Source organism: Abramis brama, assembly GCF_963993115.1.
Source record: "Abramis brama genome assembly, chromosome: 2".
Taxonomy (NCBI): domain Eukaryota; kingdom Metazoa; phylum Chordata; class Actinopteri; order Cypriniformes; family Leuciscidae; genus Abramis; species Abramis brama.
In genome coordinates, this window is record NC_139964.1 from 6286413 (window position 1) to 6307191 (window position 20779).

The following is a 20779-nucleotide window of genomic DNA, read 5'->3' on the forward strand; positions in this document are numbered from 1 at the left end:
GCTAGTTTTTGACCGCACACTCAAATGGTCACGAAGAACAGCCCTACAGAACAGAACAGAGCGCTTGTGCGTTCAGCTTAGGGGCGGTTCTAGACATTTTTAGGTGGGCTTCAACCCCCATATTTTTCGTCTCAGCCCCCCTAAAACTATAATCAGCTATCTGAACGATCAGGCCAGTGCTGCTTCTTCAGTAAAGTTTATCATTCTCTCTTGTTTACTGATCGACCCCCCTAAAGGTGAAATCCTAGAACCACCCCTGGCCTGCAGCTAGTGGTTAATGCACTCGCACTTCGGTTCAGAATGCTTTTATGATGCTAGATAATTGTAAACAGCCCAATGTGAACACTCTTGTGATTCACTTCAACCTTTTCAAACTTTATGAATGATTATTTTATGTTCAAGTCAAGTGGTGTCTAAGGAACTGGAAACAGGCCAGGGTTCGGCTGTTTCTTAAGCACGCACAGCTTAAAGGGATAGTTCACTTTAAAATGAAAATTCTGTCATCCTTTACTCACCCTCAAGTTGTTTCAAACCTGTATGAATTTCTTTCTTCTGCTGAACACAAGGGACGATATTTTGAAGAATGTCAGTAACCAAACAGTTAACTGGAACCATTGACTTCCATAGTAGGAAAAAAAAAAAATACTATGAAAGTCAATGGTTCCAGTTAACTGTTTGGAACTATCCCTTTAACTACAATTAATCAGCCTTGATAACAAGTGTATTAAATTGACACTGTATCTTTACTTGGAATGCACTTGCTTGTAGACTGTACAATTAGGGTCTATTCACATGTTCTTATCTCCCTTCATCCATTAATTCCCTAAATCACTTTTCCTCTTTAGGGTTGTGGGGAGGCTGGAGCCTTTTTCCCTCAGCAACATGTTTAAATTGCCTGTTCAAATCAATCAATCAATAATCAATAAATTATTTAGAAATTCCACTAATATTTACTTTAATATTTACATTTACAGAATACAACTTTACTTTTTTTCATGGTAGACTAAGAGGTTAATAAAGTAGTGACATTTACATGATGTGAAATTAATAGTAACTTTCTGTTTTCCTTTTCAAGATTAGAAGATGTCTGCAAATGGCTCCAAACCATCAACCAGTGATGGAGGCAATGGAGTGCCTCTTTGCTCTTTTGTATTCAGTGTGGAATACCCCAAGCACATCACTCACACAATGAATTTTGTTGAGCACTACCTGTTTAAACTCCCCAGCAGCCAAAAAAAAAAAAAAAAAAAAACTGTCTGTCCCAGTGCTCAAAATGTATAATCAATTATCATAATACTTTAATATGTCATGAATAGTGCTAATGTAAATTTGTAAATATGAGGCGATTGATGTTATTCTGAAATGCTGATCTGAATTTGAATCTGTAATTACAATTCTTTATGAGTGATATTAATGTAAAATTTGAGATTTGAAGTACTTGATGTTCTGAAATGCTGATCTGAATTTTAATCTATGTATTCACATTCTTTATGAGTGATATTAATATGAATTTGTAGATTTGAAGTACTTCTATATCTGTATATTTCCATTGTGAGTTATATTAATATGGATTTGTAGTTTTGAGGAACTTGATGTTGTTCTAACACTGATGGGAATTTAGATGAATCTGTATATTTGCATTATTTATTAGTGATAGATTAATGTAATTTTGTACATTTTATGGACTTATTTTGTAATATGTAGATGTAGCCTAGGTGAAACTCTATTTTCATTATTTATGAGATATTTTTTAAATGGTTGATGTTTTAATGTTGATTTGTACATTTAAAGCCTTGAATACTTGAAATTACAGTATAGCATTCTTTCAGTAATAGTAATTATTTTTGTTAATATAAATAAATTACTAGTTCTATGCACTTTGGGTGTGCTTTTTTTCAGTATTCATGGGTGACTTTTTTATGTGAATTACATTTTTACATTTTAGGGTCTTGATGTTTGTCAATAATATTAAATATTTAATCCGGAAAGGACAAAACAAATGATAATGAATGAACCCCTAAAAGGTTCCATATAGAACCTTTTTCCTGGTTACAAAGAACCCTAAAGGGTTCTTTTGATTGAACCCTTAAAAAGGGTTCTATATAGAACCTTTTAGGGGTTCCAAATACGTAGCGCCTGATAGAACCTTTTAAGGTTCTATATAGAACCTTTTCTTCTAAGAGTGCAGGCTTCATTTATCCCGTGCGAATGCGACACACGAAATTCAGATGTGGGGGTGGGTGGGGATTTCTAAATCACAAGGTCCCCATATAATACTAATCCAGTGCGAATAGGGCTATAGTGAGTAAAGTGAGCACCTTTAAAGGGCTGTTTTAGAGTGAAAGGGTTAGATCATTTACTCACCCTGGTGTTGCTCTAATGTCGTAAGCCCTTCTTTCTTTTTGGAACAACAAAAGTATAATTTTTCAAGTAAATATACTGCTTGCACGTGTGCATATAATGTCAGTGAATAACAGAGACCATCATCAAGCTTAAAAAAAAAATCACAGAATGATCCCATACACATGTGAGAAATAAAGAAAATATATTTTTCTAATTCCTCAATCTCTGCTCGGTCTGATGAAGGGATAATTAATTGATAGTTATGATTTGTTCTAGACTTTATTTTGTTTTATTTACTAATTATTAAGAAATTATTGACTGAAGCCTCCAGTTCCCCCTGCAGGAGACAATATATAATTACATTACTCTGAACAATCATTCATATGAGAATGAGAACATGCAGCTCACATGAACAAACTACAAACACACTGATGAGTGACATGCTCTGTATGCACACACACACACACACACACACACACACACACACAGTTCTAGCAACTTAAAAAAAGATCTGTAGAGTGTACTTGATAATTTACCTGGATTCAGGATCACACGTTCTGAAAAGAACAGGGAGGGAAAATTCACTTATGTTGATAAACTAAGCAGTTTTACAGGAATGAACAAGTCGTACTCACAGAAAAGGCAGAAGTCCTTCCAATACTTGATGTAAGCAAATAATTTAAACATTGAATAAAACACATCTGAACACACAAGGAGTTTTCATGAAATGTTATTGGATTTATTTTGCTTTGTTACACATTTGTGGTTTTCTCAGTCAAGAGTCACAGGGACCTGAAATGACTGGATTAAAGTGCTTAAAATATGATGTACTTAAACTTTCAGAACTTTATAGGCTTATATTGAAAGACTACCTCTAACTACAACAATCAAATCTAGGCAAAGTCTTGAGAAATTTGTTTTTGTGAATAAAAAATTTACAATGCAACACAAAGAAATTAACAACATTATCAATAGCATAGTCACTCCCAGAAAAATAGAGGAATATATCCTTCAATGAAAAGTTTAAATCACATTTGATAAAGTGAGAAAGATAACAACCAAATCTCTCCCAAAGAGGCTTAACCTGATTACAGTGGTAGAATAAATGAAGCAAAGTTTCTTCCTCAACTTTGCAAAATACACACAGGTCAGAGAGATCAACAAAAGAGGCAATTTGTGAGTTGGTTGGGTATCAAAGCAGTCTGAGGACGCAGTGTGATCCGAACGCTAATGACGTCATGACGTCACTACAAATACATCATAACACTCCCTTTTCAAATGAACACTCATGATGTTCAAAACCAAATGAAACCGTTTTCTTAAACAAATTAGTGTAAGGTAAATAAATAAAAATTGACAGGAAGGATCATTAGTGAAATACATTAATTCACATTGTAAATATATATCTGTCACACTTATTATGGAGTTTTCCTTCCTTGTAGCCAACTTAACTGTAGTTTAAAAAAGACAAGTTTCATGAACTAATATAGTTGGTGATAAAAGCTGCCTCACATTATTTTGAGTAGTACATGAAATATTGCAGCACTCGTAAATGGATGCCTGGATCCCTGCGCTGCTGAAGTCAGATGTGATGTCTCAGGTGTTTCTCACAGCAGATTGTTAAATCCGACACAGAGACACTGAGTCATGAACCCTAAATCCAGCATAGAGGGGTTCAGTGAATGTGGTGTTGAATGTGTGTAAGTGTGTGAGTGTGTGTGTGTCAGAGACACTGTAGAAGGACAGAGTGCCGGCCGACACGTCCACATACACTCCTACTCTTTTAGACAAGGGTGATGGGGCAGGTATGGTATTGTTCACATTATTGTGCCAGACAGTGAATACATTAACAGTACAGAAGAGACTCCAGGATTTGTCATTGCATCCAAACCAACTGTGATTCTGTTCTTTCCTGTTGATTCCTTCATACGTCACTGCTATATCTGCCTTATATCCGCTCCATTCAGCCTCCCAGTAACAGCGTCCAGTCAGACTCTCTCCACACAGAACCTGTTCGTTGTGCTCAAATCTCTCTGGATGATCAGGATACGGCTGCTGCTCTTTCACACATGTTGCCTTTCTGTTGTCCTCAGACAGAATGAGTTGAGTGTTTGCTGTGTTTGGATCCAGTGTGAGATCACAGGCATCTGAGGACAACAAGAGAGATTAAAAGTGAAGGACAATTTCAGACTCTGTGTGTGAAAGAGAAAAACACCTACATTTTCTCAGTCCTGGAGTGATTCTGAAATTGCCTCCATGATCCACACTAGAAAGAGACAAATGGACAGCACATTTTATTAATGTTTGATCATCAAAAGTGTAGAAGCAGCAAAGATGGCAATTTTTTATACAGCACCATTAAACACAAACACAAAAAGCACAGTAGTAAAAAAATAAAACAATAAAATAACAGTAGAGAATGCTGTGCCAGAGTGCTTCAACACACTCAACACAAGAGGTGTGTTAAAAATGACACGTTTTAACACATGTAGTGAGTGTGCTCAGGGACAACACATGTTGTGTCAAATTTAACACAATAAATGTGTGTGTAAGTCATTCTAACACACAAATTGTGTCATTTTAAAAAATAAAGCGAAAGGGCCAGATGCAAAAATATTAACCGTTTAATCAATAGTCGAGGACAGAATGCATGTGCACACAAAGTACAAGACAATGTTTCAAGCTCAATGACTGGACAGACTCACTGTACTGGACATTATTCAGTTATTCACACTTCAACCCCTAATTGATAATGCTGCTTTTGACAAAAGTTCATGAAGAGATAACAGTTCACCGAGTTTGCACTTTGAATTAGATTAAAATGAAGCAACTGACAAAATATTGTATATAAATAACTTGTATTTCCACTGGCCTGTTAGTTTGAGAGCATAGCAAACACTGCATACCATTCACAGTGATGGTGAGTGTCGGCGCGCTCTTATAAAATGATGTGTTGAAAACAACACAATGTAGTGTGTGTGCTCAGGGAGAACACATGTTGTGTAGATTTTAACACATGTAGTGTGTGTGCTCAAGGACAACACATGTTGTGTCAGTTTTAACACATGTAGTGTGTGTGCTCAGGAACAGCACATGTTGTGTCAGTTTTAACACATGTAGTGTGTGTGCTCAGGGACAACACATGTTGTGTAGATTTTAACACATGTAGTGTGTGTGTTCAGGGACAACACATGTTGTGTCAAATTTAACACACAACCTGTGTCGATTCTTAACACATCTCTGTGTTTATAAGGACTACACATTTTGTGTTACCTTTAACACAACTAATGTGTTATTCCTCTTACACAGAAGTGTGTTGAAACCTTTTACACACTAATGTGTTATAGTTACACAACTTGTGTCAGATATGTGTCACATGTGACTGTAGTCGGTGTGTATTTGCCAGAGTCACTTCCTGTGTTTTTACAACTGAGAGTTTGGACAAACACTGAAACGTATTGTTAACTTGTGTTTATGGAGTCCAGTGACGTTTAATAAAGAGTTTGTTTGAACATTTGGATGGTTTAGACATCATGAATCTACATAGACAAGCTCTTATTGAGAATTAACAGAGGTTTAGATGTTGATGTTTCATTGGATGTTTTATTTGAACTCACCAGAATCGTGATTAATGGCTCCTTTATTTGAGCTCTTGACCCTTTACTCTTCTTTTAGTGTTTCTCTGGCTGCTTTAACTGTATTTAAATCAAATACATTTGTTATGGCGAGTGAAAATATGATCAGATGTTTAGTGATGATGTCATAATCAGCAAGTGCTGATCTGATCAAGTTTATGAGTATATGGATGGTGCGTATTTAATTTATTAATGTGCTGTTAGTTATAACAATCTTGTGACACTACATCATACTATCCAGCAGAGCAGAATAAAAAAAAAAATGTTTTCTGAAAATTTTAATCTGCAGCAGAAACTAGTCAAACACAGAATTACTTTTTCAAAAATTTTAAAAGAAAGGAATGTCTTTATTATCGATAAAAGTCGGAGCTGAATAAAGCATGATTTCACCACTGAATTCATCTGCCTATCTAATTTCAGAGATTCATCAAACACAAAGTCCAGATTTTTCACCCATGGCTTCACACAAGAAGACAGCCCACCAAGGTTTAGTTTGGGAGTATTAAAAGATCTGAAGGTCCATTATAATTCAGAAAATGTAGATACAACCAGGCCTTTACATCCGACACACAGGCCTTATGAATATCCAAACCATCCAAATTTTGCTTTATGGGCAGATAACATTGGGTGTCATCAGCGTAAAAATGGAATGATTTATTTTAAGTTTTGAAGAAGCACCCATGAGAAAATTTTGATTCCTCTGAAATATTATTCTTCATATTGATCATATTCCTATCAAATATAAATATGTTTCATTTAGTTTAGCTACTTACATCTTATCTCACACTTTATGATCATTAACTGAAGGGGCCGTCCAGTCATGCTGAAATTCATGCTCAAAGGCTTCAGTGAACATAAAGCCTGTCTACTTTGATTTGATTGGTCATCTCAAATATTTTGACACTGACGAGCAGTGACAGACCAATGAGGCAGCTCAGATGGGACAGCTCAGATGAGATGATCTTAGTGCTGTGCAATACCTTAGTGTTAATACTATATTAGGCAATTACATCGGTGACTTCATAGCTGGCTACAGCCATGCTCCAGCTATTTTTAGCCCCATTCTCACTATCCAGCTGGATGTCGTTGGCCTCACAGATTTTGCTATGAGTGCATAACGTCAGTTGTTGGTAGATACATGCCGCGTGCCAGTTAACACATTCATGGAAGAAGAATCATAGAAGTGGTGCAAGATTAGGGTTTTGGTTTGATTTAGATCAGTTTTATTTGGGGGGATTCTAATTATTGGCCGCCGGTATTTATTACAAAAAAATAAAAATGCCCCACATACTTGAGAATCTGCAGTGAGCAGTTTGTATCCTTTAGTTTGTCGCTGAGCAGCTGGACTCCTGATTCTCCCGGGTGATTGTAGCTCAGATCCAGCTCTCTCAGGTGTGAGGGGTTTGAACTCAGAGCTGAAGACACATAACCACAGCCTTCCTCTGTCACCATACAGCCAGATAACCTAAACACACACACACACACACACAAAACATTATTTAAAGTATGGAATACTAAATCTTAAATAATCATAAATCAACTCAAACCTCAGTATCTCCAGCTGACAGTGTGGATTCATTAGTCCATCAGAGAGCAGCTTCACTCTTAAATCCTGCAGGTCATTGTTACTCAGATCCAGCTCTCTCAGGACAGAGTTTGAGGATGTTAGAGCAGATGACAAATATTCACAATCCTGGGCAATGAGATTACAGCCAGCAAGACTGAAAAAGAGCAGATGGAAGTAAATTTTTTTAACTTCATTCCACAAATGCCATTTCAAAAATATCTGCTTCATTCTTATAAAACAAGTCAGACATTAAGAATAACAATCAGCAAAACAAAATCAGGATAAATTACTGTGAACAACAACAACAACAGAAAATGCAAGTTCATTTAGAAAGAAGACATGATTAAACACTCACAGAGCTTTTCTGCAGTTGATCACAGCTGGTATTAGTCTTCTTCTACCCTCATCTGATGTGTTGTATTTCTTGAGGTCCAGCTCATCCAGCACCTCCTCTGACATCTGAAGCATGTAGGCGATTGTTGAGCAGTGAGCAGGAGAGAGCTTCTTCTCTGAGTGTTTGTCTGATTTCACAAACTCCTGAATCTCTCTGGACAGAGTCTGATCTTTCACTTCCAGCAGACAGAGGAACAGATTGATGGATCTTTCAGTGGAGAGTCCATGTCCATCTTTGATCTTCTCTTTAATGTACTGTGTGGTTCTCCTGATGCTCTCTGAGCTGTTCTCTGTGTGTGTCAGTAGATCCTGTAAGAGTCTCTGATTGGACTCCAGTGAGACGCCCAGCAGGAACCGCAGGAACAGATCCAGGTGTCCATTCTCACTCTCAAGGGCTTTATCTATTGCTCTTTTCTGTAAATTATGCAGTGAATCTAAACATGCGTCAGCAGTGTTGCTTACGTGGTAGTAATACACATAGAGAGCAGCGAGAAACTCCTGGACGCTCAGATGAATGAAGCTGTAGACTTTCCTCTGATGAATCACAGATTCCTCCTTAAAGATCTCAGTGCAAATCCCATAATACACTGAGGCATCAGTGATGTCTATGCCGCTGTCAATCAGGTCCTCCTCATAGAACATTACATTGCCCTTCATCAGCTGTTTGAAAGCCAGTTCAGCAAGTTTCACAATCACTTCTCTGTTGGACTGCAGGAGTTTCTCTGGATCGCTCTCTTCATACTTCTGATTCCTCATGTTGATCTGAATCAGCAGGAAGTGGATGTACATTTCAGTCAGAGTTTGAGGGATTTCTGCACTCAGATCTTCTTTCAGGAGCTTCTGAAGCACAGTGGATGAGATACAGCAGAAGACGGGTATGTGGCACATGATGTGGAGGCTTCTTGCTCTTCTGATGTGTGAGATGATTCTGCTGGCTTGATGCTCGTCACTGATTCTCTTCCTGAAATATTCCTCCTTCTGAGACTCATTAAATCCCTGAATCTCAGTCAGACGGTTGATGTATTTGGAGGGGATCTGATTGGCTGCTGCTGGTCTGGAGGTGATCCAGATGAGAGCAGAGGGAAGCAGCTCTCCTTTCATGAGGTTTGACATCAACTCACCCACTGATGAAGTCTCAGTTACATCAGAAACTTTCTGAGTGTCTGAAAACATCAGTGTGATTCTGCTTTCATCCAGACCATCCAAGATCAACACAACTTTACATTCCTCATAAATCTTTGAGTCCAGATCTTGAAGTTCAGGATGAAAGTCCAGCAGAAGTCTGTGGAGACTGTACTGATGATCTCGGATCAAGTTCAGCTCTCGAAATGGAAGCACAAACATGAAATCTACATCCTGATTGGCTTTTCCCTCAGCCCAGTCCAGAATGAACTTCTGCACAGAGACGGTTTTACCGATTCCAGCGATGCCTTTAGTAAGAACAGTCTTGATTTGCTCTTTCTCCTCACATCCTAGTACAGGTGGGGCTTTAAAGATGTCATTGCAGTAGATTGGAGTGTCTTGTGAGTGTTGTGTTCTGGCCGTTTTCTCCATCTGTAAAACCTCATGTTCTTCATTCACTCCTTTACTCTCTCCCTCTATGATGTAGAGCTGTGTGTAGATCCTGTTCAGGAGGGTTTCATTCTCTTGGAGTTTGATTCCCTCAAATAATCTCTCATACTTGTTCTTCATGCTGGTTTTGTGCTGGTCTTTGAGTCTTTGCAGGTCTACAGTCTCCAGTGTGTGTGTCTGCAGGACTGCTTCAGTTTTGTCCTGACAGTGGGATGTAGAGAATGGCACAGATCTGATCAGCTCTTGTGTCTCTGCCCTGCTGTAATTAAAAAAGTAAAGAACAGCAATTGCAGTCATTAGAATGACCATTAAATAACATCAGAAATAAATTGGTTACTATATATGATTTTATGATGTTGCATACTAAATTTTTTTTTCATGGTATTTCTTTCTTTTTCTTATTTCTTTTTTTACAGAGTTTTTTCATTAAAATAATTTTTCATCTTAGATGCACTACAATAAATCAGCAAGTAAAGGTTCATACTAACGGAGTATCAGAGGTCACTGGTCCATCACTGAAATGTATGGGTTGCGTCATGGATCTGTTACTCTTCAGAGACACACCGCTGGGTTCTGGAGACTCTGATCTCAGTCTCTTCCTCCTGCTGATACTGACAAATGACAAACAAACAAAATGGAATTTCGGAGCACTAGCTATGCCGTATAACTAGAATTATCAATATATTTACACGTATTTATTAATTTAGCAGATACTTTTCATCTTAATCCATTTACAATAAAGCAATACAAAAGTTAATCCAATAGAGTAACATGAGAGATGAAAGAGATGAAGTATTTTGATTTATTGATTTATTAGACAATATTGAAATTTGTACACAGAGGGATCATACATCATTTCATAAACTGTCGAGGATAAAATACACAGAAAAGCCAAAGGCTTATTTCCATTGTGGTCCTCTATGTTTACAAAATGACAGAACAGAACAGATCATATATGGAGAGAAATCACCATCAAGTTCAGCATCTCACACTACAGCACTAAAATGAATGATAAAAAAAATTTTTTTTTTAACTTCCTTTCTAAAATCACTTTCAACTTTTATCTGCTTTACACAACAAGGTAAATTATTCACCATTTAGATGCAACTGTGGATGTGCTTTCAATAATACCCTGCATAGCTTATTTTGAGCAGTTTGCAATTTATTTTTTGTTCGTTTCGTACCACCACTAAACCAAAATGTTGCAGCATAATCATAGTGTGCCTGCACTAATGTTCCAGCTAACATTTTTAAAGTTTAAGTATTTAGTAAAGCCGCCTGTCTTGCTAAAAATGTTATCCCATTACATATTTTTTAACGAACTAAAACAGCCATATTTTCTCCTGCCAATTTATTATCTAATACACATCCCAGATACTTTACTTCCTGTTTTGGTGTAATGATCAAGTCACCAACCTTGCCGTGTAACAAGAAAGGAGTCAACAAATGAAGTCAACAAATGAATGCTTTCTCCATAGCATTCTGTAGTAGGCTAGGCCAAGTGATTCATTCATTATTTCATTCATTCGTTAAGTAAATACGAATACAATGCCTAAAAAATCCCCCAAAAGTCAAGGAACTTTCTTCACTGAGTTAGGCTAAATATCAGAATGACAGTTGACAGATGTGAGCGCGAAAACTACAAACACAGCAGGTATTCACCTCAGAGAAGAAGATATGGATAAGGCCTATATTTTATGTTGTATTTTTGTTAATCTTGATTTCTCACAAATTGTGTGCTTTTCTGGGCGAGTCGGAGTGAACTGCGGTGCTGTCTCATGTAGTCAAGCACAGACCATCAGGCAAGGTCAGGATTTTTGTTAAATAATACATAAAATTTCATATCGTAGCCTAAACCAGAACACTTAATTTAGCCTATGGCACATATCGCATGGGATTATTCTGTGATACAGATGAAAAACATAATGCTGGTCGCTATTCACAGCCATTAAATGGATGAGCACGAGCAGGAAACTTTCCTTTTGTGTAACGCGTTACAGTAACGTAACTACTTTTTTTCGGGTACAAGTAGTGTAACGCGCAACTACTGAAAATTTGGTAATTAAACATAGTTGCTTTTTCAATTTGGCACATCGTTACTTTTCCCAGGGACAGATTTGAAAGCGACACTCACACTGCCTTCTCAGCTGCGCGCTTGCCCGATAGTCACAAGCTCCACGGTACATGACAGAGTCTGGTAGCAGAGCAATCAATTCTGTGAATTACACTGCGCAAACCAAAAGTAATACTACACACCGGATGAAGAAAGTTTGTCTCTCCACAGAACATATAATATTCATTTTATTTTATTTTTCGCGTTCGCATTTATGGGGAAAAAGCAATGTTACGGATGAGACAGTTCTCCGTTACGGACGTGACCGCTCTGAAAGCGGCACTAAAAGACTGCTTTAGGCCCCAGTCACACCAAAAGCGTTTTTCAGGTTTGAAAACGCGAGGCGCACAGCACTGCCCCGATCACACAGAACGAGCAGTGCGCTGTGTTTTTTATGTTGCTAGGCAACCACCGAAACAGCTGTCCTGTCAGTCAAGTAAATGTCAAATCAGCCTTTTATTTACTTTTTTTACTTTCTGTTAACATTGTGGTAGTTACGGTTCGTGAAGTCGTTAAGCTCCTGGTAACCCGCGAGAGCACCACAAGTTTATCCTCCATCATCGCACTCTCTGGGCGTTAAAGCAACTGTAGCCTTTATTAGCACTCACCCACTGCAGGCTTCTGGAATACACTGTAAATCACTTTGCATAAAAGCATCTGTTAAAGCTGAAATGGCCAGTGTCTCACCTGGGGTCAGAGGTCATTGTTGCATCACTGGATCCAGACGGAAGATTCCTCATGGATTGATCACTCTTCACAGACTCACAGCTGGATCCAGGAGATGGAGAACTCATTTCAGAGGCAGTGTCCTCATCTTGTCTTTTAGTATGGAAACTCATATTAGTTTTCTCCTGCTCTCATTTCTCAAAGTCAGACCTTTTGTGAAGAAACACAGTTATTTTTAAATACTTTTCTGTAGTACGATGTTGCAATAAAGTACATCTTAATTATTTTTAGAACATCGACTTTCTCCATATTATAATGAACACAAACAAATATATCTCATTCTAAACTAAAAAATATGGTAATTTAAAGGTTCTTTAGGAATATTTGTTATTTTCTAAATATGTCAATAGGTTTAAACCTTGTAAGGAACTTTTTAATGCCCCTTTAACCCTTTAATGAACCTTTAACATAACATGCGTTTCCAACTCTGTTCAATCAAATACACTTCTATCCTCTTCTTCACCAAGTAAACAACAGAAAATTTTAATTATTAGGGTTTTGGGTGAACATGCCCAGTCACAAAAACATTAATGCTGTGATTTCAAATTTCTTTTTACCGTTGTGAAAGGCACTGTCCATTCATAACAGATTATTTTGGCCATCATAAACATAATTGCTTTTACTTAAACAAATATTAACAAATAGACTTTTAACTTTAACTTAATTGTGTATTTCAGACAGACACGGTCACATGACAAAACAATAATCTGCAGAGACAAACTAACATTTAATCACACCAGTGTGTGTGAGTGTGTGTGTGTGTGTGTGTGTGTAATAGTGACTGTACAGTTTGAAATGTAATAATTTACATTTATTTTAAGAACATAATTTACATCTGTATTTAATATTTTTAGCAGTCTAATACTAGTGATCTGGCAAAAGCAGTGCTGAATACTGCATCCAGAATGTGTCGAATTTACCAGTTTACCAGTGATTGTTGATTCTGTTGCACAGAATATATATATATATATATATATATATATATATATATATATATATATATATATATATATATATATATATATTATATCATGACATGACATGATTATGTCATGACAAGCATGCCTCATTTACTTGTATTTGTGCAACATAAACAACATTCACTGGTTCATTAGCCTACATGTGAACATATATACAATAATAATATTATTAATGTTGCCTCTAATTTAATCATTCACACAATTATGCATTTGTAAAAAAAAAAAAAATTCTGATGGAGAAATATCTTCAAATTCAAAATGTTTATTTTGCTGTTACCTGATCAAAAAATATCTGAATATAGGATATTCTATATATAGCCTATATATATATATATATATATATAATTTTAATGATTATATAATATTATATAAAACAAACTATTATTATTAGGCCTACTATATAAAAATATTCCTAGTAGGCTATATGCTAAATCGCAGGATATCAGAAGTAATTTACGTCGTCAACGTTTCCGCCATTTTGGTTAGATTCTAATGTTGAAATATAATGGTTTGTGTTTTAAATCCCATGTAAAGAAGAACATAAACCTAAATGGCGGAACATTGTTATATCACTACATGGTAACATGAAGTACTTTCTGAACTCACCACACAATATGCGACCGTTTAAATATCCACAGAGTTAACAGGTTTAAAGCCTCGGAATGGCGTCTCTTCTCTTCCGTCTCTTTTACTTTCGTTTCTACCGTGTGTTTCTACCTGGTGAAGGTGTGTCTTGTTTACTTGTAACTCCACACTCGTATGAATAACAAACTCACTCCCTCTAGTGGCGCAAAGAGTCATCGCAGATTCAACAGGACTGTATTCTGATACCTGTCTCTCTCTCTCTGTGTGTGTGTGTGTGTGTGTGTGTAGGGGCGCAGATAGGATTTTTTAACTGGGGGGGACCAAGTTGTCAGGAAATTATTTAAACTCAATTCGTTATTTTGTGTAATTTGGGCTTTAACTAGTGCTCAAGTAACTTTGCGTAATTTGGGCTAATGATTTGCATTAAAAAGCCATTGGGGGATTGTTATTTGAAATCATGGATAAACAACAATGAACAAAGGTAAACAAAAGCCTGATCACCACTAGCAATGCATGATCAGACTGTTATTTGACTAGTATGCCAATCACCCACCAAAACTTCATGTCTTCAGCAAAGTATGTTTTATTTAAACATTTGCTTATCTCAGCATACAAAGTCTATCATTATGAACAAAAAAGCAAAGAACCTATGTGCAAATAATAATAATAATATTTGTTTGGTTTTTGAAAAAACGAGGTGATTGTTGTTTTGAAACGAGACATGAAGTTTTGTCTCTTCATCGCCTTTATGTGGCGTTTATACAGTCGATTTTTTTCAGTTCAGAAAACCACCGGCTCAGCTCAGAAATAGGGGCTGTTTACACTTAGCCACTTCATGCGTTATGGTTACCGCTCCTACAGGCACGATTGAGGCAGCTACCAGCTCCTCATAGGACCCCGGCTTCACTCAGGAGTCGTAGCACACACACACACACACACACACAGGGAGAGCGTAAACGTCGGTGGCATCGTGTGTTTATTGACAACAGAACAGCGTATAGTCAGAATGTGGGTACAAAGTAATGGTGACCGGTGTAGATTATTATTATGTGTCAGCCTGCGTCTGCCCCGACCCGATTCTGAAGCAGCGGCGGGCCGGGACACTACTTTGGCTAATGTAACCTACATAGCGAAAACACTGATTAATCTCTGTTTTACCGATTTTTGTCTCCTTTCGTAGGGATAGTGAGGGCGGGGGACGGATCGGGTCACTATGAATCTGGAGGGGTCATGTCCCCCCCGTCCCTATTGCCGGTTCATGCAGTTGCTTTAACTGTTACAGAAGATGTTCCCGTACCGCCTCCTCTTCACCACCGGAGGGATCCGTCCCTGGAATATTAATCATTACCAACTCCAATTCCCATAAGCCTCTTACCTGGGACTTATTGCGCACACACCTGCATCTCATCCACACACACCTGCATCTCATTCTCACACATATAAACCACTTCCACGCACCACATCAGTGCGAAGTCTTGATTTGCCTTGGCTGTCATTACTGAGCGTTTATTATACTTGTGGATTGTTAATTACCTTGACCTTGGAGTACCCCGTTTCTGATCGTTCTCTGCCTACCTCGACTTGGGTTGTTCTCTGGACCTTGCTTCTCACCGCCTGCCCCGACCATTGCCTGTTATCTGGTTTGTCTCTGCCGTTTCTCCATTGTCCTGTTTGCTGGTGTTGACTCCTGCCTGTTTGACTCCGTTAATAAAAGCTGCAAATGGATCCTCTTGAGTCTGATGCATCATTACATACTCTCTAATATACCTCGTTTTTAAAATCACACTAGTGCACACCTGCCAAATCTGGCCGAAAACAATAGATTTTTATATAAATTCCTAAGTTACTTGTATTTCTATTTTTCAAATAACTTTAAAAAAGCATCAATATATTACTGTAACAATTGCAATAATACCATGTTATAAAATGTGAACATGGACAAAGAATGTATAAATATTTTCATATGTGTAAATTATGGACAATACAAAGATAATAAATCTATGTCTTCTATACAAAATTATTCATGGTTTATCATCTCCTCCACTCCACCAGTTTGTTAACATCCGTACAGCTGATCACAGCAGAACCAGAGGTGCAGCGAGGGGAGATTGTGTCATTCCCTTTAGAAAAAGTGTATTTGGTCATACTTCTTTTTCTGTTCGAGTGGCTACTGAATGGAACCGCATTCCTTTAATCATCAGAAATCTAAACACATATTGTACATTTAAGAACCATTTAAAGAAATGGCTTCTTGAATTTCAGATCTGCTCTATCCACTGCTGGCTTCTTGCCTTGTGTGTGTGTATATGTCATGTTTTTGTCAGATGTTTGTGTGATTGTTGGTTTGCTGTATTTCGACTGTATTTTTTAACATAATAGAATTTCTTACTAAATGTATTGTACAATTTTTTTTTTTTTATATGTAATTTTACTCTCTTTTAGGGTGACTTTTAACATCTGTCCGGGGACTGCAGATGAAAAATAGCCTTCTGGCTAACTCTAGCATATTGGCAGAAATGTTTATTAATATGCACTGTCCCTGTAATAATAAATAAATAAGAAATAAGAATATATTTTTACGTAATGTATATGCATATAAAATATATATATATACACCTATAGACTATATAAATTATTAAACAAAACTATTCACAATGTGTTCAGCTGTGACCGGAAACCCTGTGCACAAATATACAGGAAACTAAAGTTGAGATTCCTGTACATTTGTGCACAGGGTTTCCGGTGCACAAATGTACAGATGTACAAAATAACGAGATGACCAGTTCTGTCATTCATGGTTTTACATAACAGGTCAACTATTCCCGTTTTTAATCTGATAACATCCTCTCATGTGTCTCATCTTAGCGAGGGAAGCTGAGAAAGTTAGTAATGTTGAAACTGATTAAGTTGGTTGTTTATAATGATTTGCCCACTAATGTTGCTCCTATGCAAACAATATACAAAATTAATATTTTGTTGTTATTTGTGTATTATTTCCTATTCTATCTTTAATCCCAGTGTAAAGGTTGCACTCATGACTGACCAATCCGAATGGATATTCAAATGTATGTAAATTCATAATGGTATGTAAATGACGCAATGAAGAAAAAAATGTGTCATCCGTAATAATGACTTTTCCAAAAGAAAAATGTTATCGATTAGTTTTTGTTATTATGATTTTTTTAAACAGCCTTTAAAATGTATTTAGAATCTGTAAATGTTTTAAAAACTGAAAAGCCCAATCAAAAAACTGTATCTCTGATAAATGAATGTTTGTGATGCCCTTTATTTTATTTTATTTTAAGTTCATTTTTTTGTTTCTTTTATTTAAATGATTGTTGTTTCAATTTATACTTACATAATGTGAAAATGTGTAAAAGAAATGTGTCAAGATGTTGCTATTGAATTCTCTCATTTGGAAAGTTCAATAAAAAATAAAACATAAAAAAAGAGCTTCCAGAGATCACTGTATCATATATGCATATTTATGCTGATATAAAGATCAGCATAATATAAAGATCATTTGCATATACGATCCTTCTGATCATACATAATCAGATCCACATAATTATGAGAAGAAACTACAAACCCATCAGCTTTCAGTGTCTCTGCACGTCCTCAGGCCTGTATGTGCGTGTTTCTTGATGCACTGACTGAAAGACTGGTTCCCCCTGAAGAGAGAGAAAGAGCTGTTGAGGCCTGCCATGACTCGTATGTCATCATTTGGGACAACGTTGCCCTCCACCAGTCTCGCCTTGTGAATGAATGGTTTGCAGGACATCCCTGCCATATGAGCAGATGTCCCTCCTGGAGACGATGAATGCTGGTTGCCTGGCAACGGGTGCCAGGGATGGATACAACATATTTCCCTCGTGTATTGCAAGAGAAAACATCCAATGTGATGTTGATGAAAACCTGTGGCATAACTGTCAGGAACGAATGGAGTACATGTGAAGTTTGTTTATATTTCCACTTATAAGTTTCTCTTTTTTTTTACAGTATTCAGCATATCTGTTGAGTTTGTAAAGTATAATTTTATTTTTTTAGCTGTATTTTGTTGTCAATTGTGTAATGATTGATTGAAAGAATAAATTAATTTGACCTCAAGTTGCAGTGTTTGATGGAAAAATGTGCGTATGTTGCATGTTTTTACAGTTTTTCTGAATTGCTAAAACACATTTCTTGAAACCATCACTCACTTTCTCAAAACCTTAAACACAAAAGCAAACGTTCAAAACTCATTCAGAGAATCTCTGACTCTTCTGGCAAAATCAAACAATGCTTTCAGATCTTACACACAAAAAAAAAACCCAGTAAAAAACTGTAAATGAAAAGCATGTAGGGCTGGGCGATATATCGCACGATATTGTTATGCGCGTCTCATCAGTAAAGCCGGTTCCTTGATTAGTAGTAAATCACCATCACCTGCTTTCAGATGGAGCGGTGTTAAATTAACACTCCTGGGAGTGTATATGAGTCCACACTCAAGAGTGTAAAGTGTTAAAATATGAGCGTTAAATTAACACTCAAGAGTGTTAAAGTTAATGAGATAATTAAGTGATTAATTTAGTGATTATTGACCATTATTGAAGACACTTGATGTTAACAAGCAGAATCACTGAAGGAGAAAATCACAAATTGTAAGTTACCATTGTGGTGATGGGTGTTTGCTTTAGTTGGGCTCTTGAACCTTATATGTTTACTTTAAATTTTACTGTTGTTTGTTTGCTGTTATTGATATATAACAGTTAAATGAACAAAGTAAAGTATGATCTGATAGTGTTGGTTATGTTTTGACATAATCATGCTGTGATCTGAAAAATGAAACTTATTGAGATAGTTTGGTTTAACTTGTTAGCAGCAGTTTTGTGTCTCTACAGCATATGATTATCAGTTTTTTTCTTATAATCCAAAATATTTAATAAACATTGTTCTGATCAAAAGACTTTCAAATGAATTTATTTAGAAACACAGACATCAATAATCAGCCTGTGAATCTCAACAATGGTGACAATAATAAAGCATGTTGCAGTGGCTGCCACCAATCACAACTCATTAATGGCTCCCATCATGCATTGCGGTATGAATAAATTATGATCTGAATTGTCTATGTAATTTACTTTTCCTAATTGAATATTCTGCTCGGCACCATTGTTGAGATGCATAGACTGAATCTTGACGTCTGTGTGTGCCTAAAAGAATGACTTTTTTTTTAAACAACTTTTGAGAAATCCTTTATATTATATAAAACATTCTAGGCATTTATGCAGATTCACAGTTATGCTGTAACCAACAACATATATTGAAGTCAGAAAGAAGGATCTTAAAGAGTTCAGTGATTAAGTTCAAATGATGAATGTCATAATATAACCAACACCATCAGATCACTTTTTTTCTTCATTCATCTAGCAGTTATAATTCAGATACAACAGCCAAACAACATCTAAAATTAATAAGATAAGGCTCAAGAGCCCAACTAAAGCAAACATTGACCGCCATAACGGTGGCTTAGAATTTGTGCTTTTCTCCTTCAGTGATTCTGCTTGTTAACATCAGGTGTCTTCAATAATGTTCAATCATCACTAAATTAATCACTTAATTATCTCATTAACTTTAACACTCTTGAGTGTGGACTCATATACACTCCCAGGAGTGTTAATTTAACACTGGAGTTTTTGCTGTGTACAAAGAGCCGTAGTTAACTGACAAGCTGAGCCATATCGCATTACTTATCGCTGGCGATATGTCCGCGATATTGATGTGATATGGCTCAGCTTGTCAGTTAACTACGGCTCTTTGTAGTAAATGCCGCTACATCTGAAAGCAGGTGATGGCGATTTACTACTAATCAAGGAACCGGCTTTACTGATGAGATGCGCATAACAATATCGTGCGATATATCGCCCAGCCCTAAAAGCATGTTACTGTAAAGTACAGTCAGAAGAGTTGAGCAACTGCAGAATCAAGGTCAGTGAGAGAGATTTATTCTGCTTCAGCTTCACGTCTTCATGTCGGTCCGGCCGGAGAATATCATCTCTGCAGGAGAAGAGAAAAACCCTGAAGCAGATCCAGCCTTGACAACATTCTCCACACCTTCCTCTTCCTCTTCCTCTTCCTCCTCGTTCATCACCTCATACTCATACTCTTCCTCCTCTTATACACACATACTCTTCCTCCTCTCCCTCTTATATTGTTTGCATCCATTATTGGTATCAACATTCAGTGCAACATTTTGAATCGTTTTGGGACAATCATCTTGTATTTTGTACAGATGGTTTGGTCACATCATTAGAAATAAGAGTGAACAATTTTGAGTTGTTGTGTGTAATCGAGTTTTGCAAAAAGAGTGCATGAGATCTGCAAACAGTGTTTTAACTATCTGAACTTGTTTAATGTTTTACAGAAAGAGTGATTTATTTGACAAATTGGTTTAGGCTATTGAGAATTTGTGTCAGAGAAGTGGATTTAGTGTTTTAGCAATTCAGAAAAACTAATTTTTCGTGAGTGTTAAAGAATTTTGCAAAGAAAATGAGACATTTGGCCAGCAGTGAGCTTCAGGTTTAGCCTGTGTGTTAACTATTTCAGAAATGTGACGTCAGAGCGGACAAATGTGTTTAAGCAATCCAGAAAAACTGGCTCACTAATAATATTGACTTTAATAATCTCTGAGTGGAATTCTTAGAATTTGTTTTGTTGCTGCCTTGACATTAATGATTATATTTTAATATACCAATTCCCAAACACACACACACACACACACACACACACACACACACACACACACACACACACACACACACACACACACACACACACACACACACACACACAGGTATCTGATTACAGTCCTGTTGAATCTGTGATG

At 36.8% G+C, this 20779-nt stretch overlaps 2 protein-coding genes across 2 annotated transcripts in view; one reads left to right on the forward strand and one right to left on the reverse strand.

Moving 5' to 3' along the window:
• The window catches only part of LOC311077578 (B-cell receptor CD22-like), a gene marked incomplete at its 5' end in the record, with an annotated part of 296388 nt that overhangs the window by 223788 nt on the left and 51821 nt on the right, over positions 1-20779 (forward strand). The window lies entirely within an intron of this gene.
• Positions 3058-14039, reverse strand: LOC311077568 (protein NLRC3-like). The gene is made up of 8 exons (XM_084106097.1): positions 13936-14039; positions 12311-12499; positions 9999-10121; positions 7901-9769; positions 7526-7699; positions 7270-7443; positions 4563-4609; positions 3058-4490 (listed from the first exon to the last, which is right to left on the reverse strand). The coding sequence occupies exons 2-8, from the start codon at positions 12460-12462 to the stop codon at positions 3964-3966; spliced, it is 3066 nt and encodes a 1021-aa protein (XP_083962223.1). The 5' UTR covers positions 12463-12499; positions 13936-14039; the 3' UTR covers positions 3058-3963.